This window comes from Anastrepha ludens, chromosome 2, assembly GCF_028408465.1.
Source record: "Anastrepha ludens isolate Willacy chromosome 2, idAnaLude1.1, whole genome shotgun sequence".
Classification (NCBI taxonomy): domain Eukaryota; kingdom Metazoa; phylum Arthropoda; class Insecta; order Diptera; family Tephritidae; genus Anastrepha; species Anastrepha ludens.
The window spans coordinates 45,597,756-45,608,027 of record NC_071498.1 but is presented as its reverse complement, the minus strand read 5'-3'; the positions used below and the strand labels follow the sequence as shown (position 1 = coordinate 45,608,027).

General features: G+C 39.6%; 1 protein-coding gene across 1 annotated transcript; it reads right to left on the bottom strand.

Annotated features, from left to right (window-relative positions):
- Positions 1-2,911: 2,911 nt before the first annotated feature.
- LOC128857463 (uncharacterized) lies at positions 2,912-5,240 on the bottom strand. The gene has a single exon (XM_054093220.1). It carries the CDS (start codon positions 5,075-5,077, stop codon positions 4,019-4,021), a length of 1,059 nt encoding a protein of 352 aa, XP_053949195.1. The 5' UTR covers positions 5,078-5,240; the 3' UTR covers positions 2,912-4,018.
- Between the last annotated feature and the right edge of the window lie 5,032 nt (positions 5,241-10,272).

Here is a 10,272-nt window from a genome sequence, read left to right as displayed (position 1 = left end):
CGGATAAAAATATCGAACCGAGAATTTGTCATACATTTTGTGTTTTGAACGGGATTTCGTGTGCCAAATCGTTGTTGCAGAAAGCCTATGGCGAGTGTGCTTTATCAAAAACACGAAAAACACGGGTCTACGAGTGGTATGGGGCTTTTGCAAAGGGCCGAGAAGTCGTCCATGATTTACCCTTATCTCGACGCCCATCAACGTCTTCAACGTCAAAGTCAAGGAAATGGTGCTGGAAAACCATCATTTAAGTTTGAGGGAGGTAGCTCGTGACTTTAGCTAGTCTCTCGAATCAATTCGCAACATTTTACACCATCAATTCGGCATTAGACGCCTGGCTGCTCGACTCGTTCCAAGAATGTTGAATTTGTTAAAAAAAATTTATCGGAAGAAGGTGGCTTAAGATATGCTTGAGAAAGTGAATTCAGACCCAACGTTTAAAGTGCTAGATAACAAGTGCTGAGACGTGGGTACATGAGTTTGACATGCAAACCAGTCAACAGGCGGCTGAATGGGGTTATCCACATGAGCCGAAATCCAAAAAACCACGTCAAAGTCGGTCAAAAGTGAAAGTCATGTTACTCGTTTTCTTTGATTATCATGGTGTTGTACACTCGGAATTCGTTCCAAATGGTTCTACGGTAAATAAAGAATATTATTTGGAAGTTATGCGACGTTTGAGAGAGAATGTGCGTAGGAAACGGCCCAATTTGTGGAAAGAAAACTCATGGATCTTGCACCATGATAACGCACCGTCTTACAAGGCTCATATTGTGAATACTTTTTTGATAAAAAGCTCAACAATATCATAAAACAACCACCGTATTCACTGGATTTAGCCCGCTGTGACTTTTTCCTTTTCCCAAAACTTAAATTGCCACTCCCCGGACGCCGCTTTGAGTTGATAGAGACCATTAAGGAGAATCCGCTGAAGGAGCTGAAGAAGAAGACTGGACTAATCATTACCATATGTTTATTGCTTCGAATGGAGCCTATTTTGAAGGCGACAAAATAAATTCTGGTGGTTAAACAATTATGTTGCGTTTTATTGAACAATTCCCGGTACTTTTTTGACAGAATGTGTAGTACTTGCAAGCTGTATTTATGCTGGAGCACGTTTAGCTGTTGTCACATTTTACGCCATTATCGACTTTTTTATTATTTTTTCATAAATACATATGTATGTATGTATACACATTTGCATACACTCATTCTCGCTGCATTCCAGTTTAGCTCACCAACAACCAGCTTGCCAAGCGCGTAGTGAAGTAATCTGTCAAGTAACTGATTACCAGCATCGATGTGCCCTTCTATTTGAAGTTTGTTTTGTTTAATTACTGTTCATTAACCTTTTTAGCTGGAGATTGTTGTTTAATATAACTGATGCGACTCTCTCTAGAGCACTTGGAATTTTTCCATTCGACTCCTCGTTGCGAGATGACCTTAATATTGTTCCTTGATCGTGAAAGAAGCAAACCTTGCACCCATAACTACTATAAACAAGCACGCGTTTTCCTTTTACATTTTTTTATGAATAATAAGAATAGACTAAATAGCGCACACAGGCTGGAAAAGAATTTAGGTCAACTTGTGGCGAGCGAAGTGATGATGTCTCACAAACGGTGAGGCTTGCAAATTTGGCAGACACATACAAACATGCATACATATGCATGTACTCGAATATTTCCTATATGATGGGAAAATGCCTCATGACCGCAGTGAGCGGCATACCCTGGACCCATGACCTTTTTAACGCGCACAAATGGGCTTTTCAGGATCCGAGTACTTATAAGGATCTGTTTTTTCTTTTAGGTTATGTTGCCTCATCTGTGATTAACATTCCTACCCAAGTTGTATCGCCTTTGCTTCACATTTGTCCTGCATTTGAATTTGTAAATTTTTTTCCTTAAAAAATGGATTCAATAGTGCGAAATCCTTAGAGACAATGATGCTCTAAAGAAAACAGCAGTTTACGAATGTCATCAACGCTTCAGAAGAGATCGCGAGTCCTTCGAAGATGGTGTATGTAGTGGTAGGCCGTCGACATCGAAAACTGCTGAAAACATCAAAAAAGCAGAGACTTGAACATAACTTTTGGACCCTTTCAAGGCATTGTAGTTTCTGATTTGGGTTGTTTTCAGCGATGCTCACGGTTTTATGGATTACAATTACGTAGACCACGAATTTTTGGCAGAATGTCAGACTGTTAATAAGGACTATTATTTGGGCGATACGTAAAGCGATAAAGATAATACGGCCCTGTAGCCGAATGGGTTGGTGCGTGACTACCATTCGGAATTCAGAGAGAACGGAGGTTCGAGTCTCGGTGAAAGACCAAAATAAAGAAAAAGTTGTTTCTAATAGCGGTCGCCCCTCGGCAGGCAATGACAAACATCTGAGTGTTTTTCTACCATGAAAGAAGTCCTCATAAAAAAGATCTGCCATTGGGCGTCGGTTTGAAACTGTAGGTCCGTCTATTTGTGGAACAACATTAAGGCGCACACCACAAATAGGAGGAGGATCTCGGCCAAACACCCAATAATATACAATATTAACTATAACAAATGTGTATACATATGAATAACCATATTTTAGTGTAAAAGTAAGCAGATATTTAACCCAATAATATTTGAAAAAGACATTGCCATCTAATTTAAATTAATAAGAAAATTCAATTAGAATTTGGAATATGCGTATCAAACAAAATGTGTTCAAAATAACGAGAAAAACTTTAAATAAAACAAATTCTGTAAAGCGTTGCCACTTAATTTTGAGGACGCTAACTTAATATCAACAGAAAACAGAAATTGTTTGCCTTTCCGTTTCAAAAAATTGAATGTTGATTGGTGTTTTGTAAGTGTTACAGTCTGTGTCAGAAAGAAGGAACCGATTATTCATGAAGTATAAAAGATATATATTTACAATTTGTTTACATGAAAGTATGTACAAAACTACTAGTCGCAATTACTCAATAAGCCATGTAGTTTTCAACGTTGTCGAGTACAAGGGCACAAAGAAGGGTCCCGCTTAAAAAATTGGACGATCATTTTATCCTGCTTTTTTGTCATCACTCGCTTCAAGCCGCGCTCGGAAAAGTCATCAACATTTTTGTACACCTTATACCGCTGATTCCACATCACAACAAATTTTTTTTGATTTTTTAATTACTTTTGCAGCCGCGACGTAAGATAATTTCGGGCCTTTCGAAAGCGTGCTTAAAAATACCGCCTCAAAACGCTTCGCGTACTTCTCACTCATTTTTGTTTGGTTGCGTTTACGGGAATGTTTCGAACGACACTAACCTGAGTTAGCACCGGCGTCGTAGTTATAAGAAAAAAACCCGGTTTTTTTCACACAGACCGTAAATACATTGGGCATTTCATTTTTTACGCAAGCGAGACCGCAGACACCAGCGACTGTAAATACCAAATTTGAATAAAAAAAAAATTGTTCACTTAATGTGACCTTCTAAAAAGTTAGATCAAAACTGTTCTCAAAAAGAGCCAAATTGGGACAAGTCCCCAATCGCAATTATAGTATTTCTTGGTCTCTGATATGTTGTGAAAAATCTATGTTTCGTTCACGTATACGAAAGGCCCAAAAACTCATTCGATCTTTGGGTCACTTTTCATTTTCTTCGGTTATCTTATTAACAGCCATCGTCGCCTTGGAGCTCCTATCAGACTTTTTTCACTAAAAGTCGATGTTATGCGGTTAATCCAGGAATTCGTGAGGCTGAAGAGCGCCAATATGGTTTTGAAAATTTTACCTTACACGATAGTCTATTGCAAGGCATTTATTTGAGTGAAGTTGTATTCCACAATGAATAGGAAGTTACTATGTGCTTTACGGTGTGTTTTATAGCAGTTTTGGAAAGGAAGCACACCCTTTACATGTTTTGATTTGAATATCGCTAATCTCTCACATCTAAGTAATTCATCTTTGGACGTCTATTACTTACTATTACTATTATTATTATTCTTATTGCTATCATTACTATTATTTTTACGCAAATATATCAGTACGTTTCTTGATATCGCAATGCACAGCTATCTTTCACACCATAGAACTTCCGACCAGGCTTCATTCGCCCAATCTCCTCCGCTTCCAAGCGTAGTCGCAATAATTTTTGACGCACTGTATGCGGTGTAAGCGGAGTACTTTGCAACTTCTTCGCGCCTCCCGCAATCGGGGCACTGCTCTCTCGTTTCACAGCTGCAAGTTGTGTAGGCTTGTCGCACCACAAATGGCGCGTATGTCGCTCAGAAGCGCCCTGTTCCAACTCCTTTGTCCGCACCGGCAATTTTAAATCCAGCTGTCGATGTACACTAAAGCATTCGTTAGCGTTTTGTAGACGAAATTGTTGCAATGTGCGCAAACGTTCCGTATCCACTGCCGTCTCGAACGCGCTTGGGCTGGCGCCAACACCATCAACTCCGCCGCTCATTATGTTTAGCGCCGAAAGGTTGTCACTTTGTGAGGACATCAACTTCATTAGTTGTTTTGCGCTTTCATAGTAACGTCGTCGCTCGGTGTATTCTTGTTTGAGGGCGCTGTCATAATCGCTGCCGCGCTCACTTTTCGTTGAGACGCTCAGCGCACAAAAATCATCGTCCAGTGTTGTCATGGTTGCAGGTGTCGCTTTTAGAATGGTTGTTGGTGAAGGTGACGGTGTTATTTGTTTGGATGTCAAGGCGCTGGAGCTGTGCGTTCCCGCTGGTGTGGCACAAGGTGTAGAGAAGGTCACTGTGGTGGCGGCGGAGTTGCGTCGACTGAAATTGGTGGCGGCGGCACCGCTGTGCGTATGGGAGTGACCAGCTCCGCGCCGATTTTTTTTGGTTTCGAAGGCGGCAGTTGCTTTACGATTATTTTTTACAAAATCTGTTTTTTGTTTGCTCTTCACTGCTACACTTGTATTGAATTGCTGTTTATTAGATTTACTGTTTGTTGCAACACTAAAGATACTTCCGCTGCCAGTTGCTTTGCGCTTGAAACAATTTACATGGCTGTTGCAACATGTTGATGCAACGCTATTGCAATAGCATTTGTTTTGGTGTTGTGCAGTTTTTAAAGACATTTCTTTAAACAAATTATTAACTTGATTTTAACGACAATGCATGTGATTTGGCTACTTGGTACTCAATCTGAAATCTAAAATCTACTCTAAACTCATACACAAATTGCATGCAAACCGGTTTCACTGTTCGTTGTTATGTTTACCTATTTCTCATTCGTTGCTTTTATGCTTAAGGTGGTTGTTTTTTTATTTGTTATGGCTCACCCTTTGTTTTGTTTACAATTTTATTTATGTGCCATGGTTGCCTTAGTAGCTTCGATGTGATTAATGCAGCTGCAATTGTCCACCCATAGATGGCGCAGCGCATGCAGTCGTTAGCTTTTTATTCCTAGAGATGCAAATAAAACTCCGATTTTTTCAGAATATCGATGTATATATCGATTTCCAACAAAGCAAGTGTACCATATCAATCTGTTAACTTTGGAGTTGTTTTAGCTTCGCCTTTTCTTGTATACTTATACAATGTTTGAGATGCTTCAGGTTGACCTCAAGAGAGATACAACTTAAAAAAAAAATCTAGTTTTCTCGCATACCATAACATAAATATTTATCAAAATTATCGTGTAGTAGTTTTAACACTATTTCTTCTAAAGGTATAAAACCGACGCCTTTCAAATTTTATCTTAATATTATTACCTGACATTATGTGATTCTCTCAATTCATGATTTGACTTTTTATATAAGAACTTTTCAATTTATTTCGCAGTCTAATTTTCATTCAACTGATGCTAAATTTGAATACTCGTATACATACCAGGTACGTATTTCTACTATAGGGTGTATTTTATCACCTTAACGATTTTACAACATTTTCAAATTATAAATAACCTTAATATTAAAAGTATGGGCGATGCCATCTCAACTCTAATTAAATATAATTTCCGTTATAATAGGGCAATTTACTAATTGCGGAGGCGTCCGCCTTTCGAAATGTGCATGAGTCATGAAAATCGGTTGCCAAACACCAAAACTGTCAAATCCCCTCGGAAAAAGTGCTGTAGCTCCTTCAATTTTCCTCTGATTGGCCTGAAACTTTGAGATATTACCTTCCAGTAAAAGTCATATAACTCGCTCAGCTTTGCTTTGTTCGGCTTGAAATTTCCTCACGTATTTGCGGAAGCGTCGACCTTTCTATATATGCAAGAATTATGAAAATTTGTTGCCAAACACCAAAACTGTCAAATCTCCTCGAGAAAAGTGTTGTAACTCCCTCAATTTTGCTCTGATTGGCCTGAAACTTTGACACATTACCTTTTTATAGGAAAGCCTCTACTTACAATCCTAAAATATCAAGAAGTACATTACACCTTTTAGTTTAAGTCACTGGTACCAGGAATTTCCACTTAAGGTTTGAATTATCTATAGCCGTTTTCGACTTGCCATCCATTACCTAGTGGCGAGTACATGACGTAACTGAAATAAGTATTTTTACCTTCAAATGGTCTTTCTGGAAGTTTTCAAGTACGAAAAATTTAATTCCGCAATTTATTGTTATAAATTCCAAGTGTTTTTTTCTTTTTTTTAATTTATGTAATATTATTGTGTGTAAAAGCATAGCAAGGACCTGAAAGTATACTAAATGATTTGATGCCATCGCAGAACAATCAGAAGCTAAGCGTTCTACTCGTCACCTAATGGAAATGGTTGTACGGGTTAGGCTAAGGCCTTTATGCACTGCGTCCAGATTTATCTATTGTGCGCCCCTTATTACTCAATTATAATTATTTAGTATACTGAGAAATCGAACCCGTTCCTTAGGAAGGAGCAATTATAGGTGATCTTCCTACGAGCACAGGATTCTGTGTCTCCTGTGGCCTAATGCCTCACAGTTGGTGATTAAGTGTTCTATAGACTCCTCTTCCTCACAACATGATCTTGTACTAAATAACCCTATTGTGTTTAAGTGTTCATTACAGGCAAAGTGCCCTGTAAGTGCTCTACAGAGTAATCTGAGGCCCTTTTTATCTAGGGTGAAAGCTACTGGCATTGAAGTTCAAAAACTTTTTGGAGTGATTAAGGCCGCTTGTGCCGTTCCAGTGTTCCCTGATTTTCGTTTTGATCCATTTCTTGGTTTGCTGTTTTATATTATTTTTGTTAAAGCTGAAAAATGGGGTTGATCCAATAAATAGGCCTTCTGCCCCCTTTTTATCATAAAAGTCTACCTTCGTGTCCCTCATGTTCTGGTACCCAAATCAGTGAGACCTGGGGCTTTTGCCTTGAAGCTTTGAGAACCGATTGGCTGTCCGAAAGTATTTTGATTATTTACTTTCTCGATCCTCTTTTGGTTATGATTTCCACTGTTTCGGCATGGAAAATCGAGGTATCTGTACTTAGTATTAGGAATTTGTGTGATCTAGGCCTCACTATTCCTTCTTCTACTCCTTGGAGCGTTTTGGAACCATCTGTTTACCATTTTTGTGAGTCATCATTTAGCCATGTTGGGTTTTTGATCCACTCTTCCCTAGACGGGAAGATAACCTTGGTCATTCGCCTGGGTTATGCATACTGCATATTTAACCCTGTTCAAGATATTGAGGTGTACAGTAAGATCTCCTAGTTTAAGTTTTTCTTTCATATGAAAATAGAGTGCTTGCACAGTAGCTTCCTCTAGTATTACTAAATGTAGCAGTGGTAAATTTAAAAACGCTTCCATGGCAGCAGTTGGGGTAATTCTCCTGGCCCCTCTTATGCTTAGGCACGCCTAGATATTTAACCTCTTTCTTTAGAGGTACCTCTATTCCACTTATTCCCAGTGTGGGTATATTTAGGACCCTTTTCCTGGTGAATGAGATAATAGTGGTTTTGGAAGAGTTGATTGATAATCCCTCTTTTCTACACTACTCCCAGGTTATATTTAAGACATCCTGCATTAAGGCCTTTATGATCCTTCCGTGGTTGCCTTTAATTATTACAGAAATGTCATCTGCATACCCTATTGTTTTATACCCTTTATTGTTAAGGGATTATACCAAATCGTCAGCTAGGTTAAACCAGAGGAATGGCAAGGGGGGTACCCTTGTGGACATCCCTTCGCGGCTGTTACACTTAGAGTAACTTGCCCCAGAGAGGCTGTGATTATCCTTTGGTTTAGCATGTTTTTTACACATTTGACTATTGCTGGTTCGTCTCCCTTATTGGAGAGTGCCAGTTCTATTGCTTGAAAGTTCACGTTATCAAATGCACCCTCAATGTCCATGAAACCACAGAAGGCTATTTCCTTTAGGTCAAGAGCCTTTTCTATAGCACGAACAATTGTGTGTAGTTCTGTAACTGTAGATTTCCCTTTTTGATATGCAAACTGCAGTTTTAGGAGTGGGGTTATCGAGATAACCTCTTCTCTTAGATAACAGTCCAGTATCTTTTCTGGAAGCTTATTACCTCCATCTGGCCCGGGTGATTTTTAGGGTTTAAACGAGTTGATTCCCCACTCTACTCTTTCGTAGTTTACTATTCTGCAGATAGTACGTTTTTTGACCTGAACAGAGTGTACGCTCTCACTCCTTGATCAGTGTCACAGGTTGTGTCTTAATCCTACAGTCAGGAAAGTGAGTACTGAGAAGAAGCTCTAGTGTTCCGTCGAAACTGCTTGTAAAAGTACCATCCGGTGTCTTCAGTGTGCCAATTGGATTTGTCACTCCTTTGGTTTATGATTTTTGTATTCTTTATGTGGCTGAGACATCGTGTAGTTCCTCACAGAACTTTCTCTATGAGCTCCTTTCTGATTCCCTCAATTCCTTGTTGTACAATGTTGGAGTTTTCCTATATTCATCTCATGTTTGACATTTCTTTGCATCGTTGAATTTTGATCTTGCTAGTTGACGCAAATTTGCAAGTTCTTTGTTGCACCAAGAAACGCTCTTTGTTGAGGTTTTTGTCTTGAGTGGACTACTTTCATGATATGAAGATATGATGGACTCAGTCAGGTTTACAACTGAAACATCCAATTCTCCTATAGGAAGCATGCTTTCGGTTAGTTTGGATTCAAGACACTCTGAGTATTTGCTGCAGTCGATAGCCTTGGGACTTCTGTACAGCATTACGCTCTTAACTGGCCCTTGGATTTTAAAAATATTATGTCTATGATTAAATTTTTAGTCTTCATCAGAGACTCTAAAGTTGTTGATCATATCAAATGAGTGGTTAGTTGAGAGTGTCATGTAGCGTTTCCAAAGGTTGGTTTTTTGCCCTTGTTTGCAATAGCTACATTTGTTTGTATTCAGAACTCTGGGAGTAGCTCACATCTTTTATTTGTATCTGTACTTCCCCAGTTGTGTGCATTTGTATCACATGATTAATATCTTGTTGTATGTCTTACAGTACTTCACTAAGCCTATGATATTTGGAGGTGGTACTAAGTCGGGGTCACCTGCGAAATAGGCTGAGGCACTAACGACTTCTTGCTTCTTTCCATCCAGTCCGCTTTGACTAGAACCTTTGCCGTTTCGCCATCCATAAATTCATTAAATAGCAAATGTGTAATGTTTGTGTCTGAAATAAGCGCAGCCCTTGATATAGCCTCTCCTTAACCAGGGCTTCTGTATAAGCCCTAAGTTGAAGTTTCCCCTGGCAAACCTTATGCTAAGTTCGACCGATGCGGCCTTAGCGTGATGGAGATTTACCTGGATACACTTCATGTATTGGCTGCCGGATTAGGGTTGGATGGAGTGCTTCTGTCCTCTGCATCCAACTCCACAGCTTCCATTTTGTCCGCCAATGCATTAGCATTCACGAGTGAAGCCTTCAGCTTGAGGGTCACTTAACTGAAAAGGTAGTTTACCCTTTCTTTGTACTCCATCAAGCTGGTTGCTGATTTCTGGTCTACTGCTAGAACCAGTGTTACGTTTGAGCCGCTTTCAACTCTTCTTAGTGTACGACAGATGTCGACGGGGAGGCTTTTATTTTGCCCCTGCAAAAAGCCCATTATCTTCTAGGTTTCCAAGGACTGAGAATTGGGGAAAGTACCCCATCACGATCCATGAGTGAGGTATCTTTGATTCCTCTATGGTCCACAATGAAGCACCCTCCTATGGTATCGCGGCAGTGATTACCGCTTTTAACCAGTCTGTCGAAGCGCCATCCTTACAATGCAGCACCATGTGTCCTGCTTTGTAGATCGCACCCAAAAATGCCGGTTTTATGGTCTGGTCATTCTCCATCAGTATTTTCCCAAGAATAAAGTTCTGGATGGAGTCCAT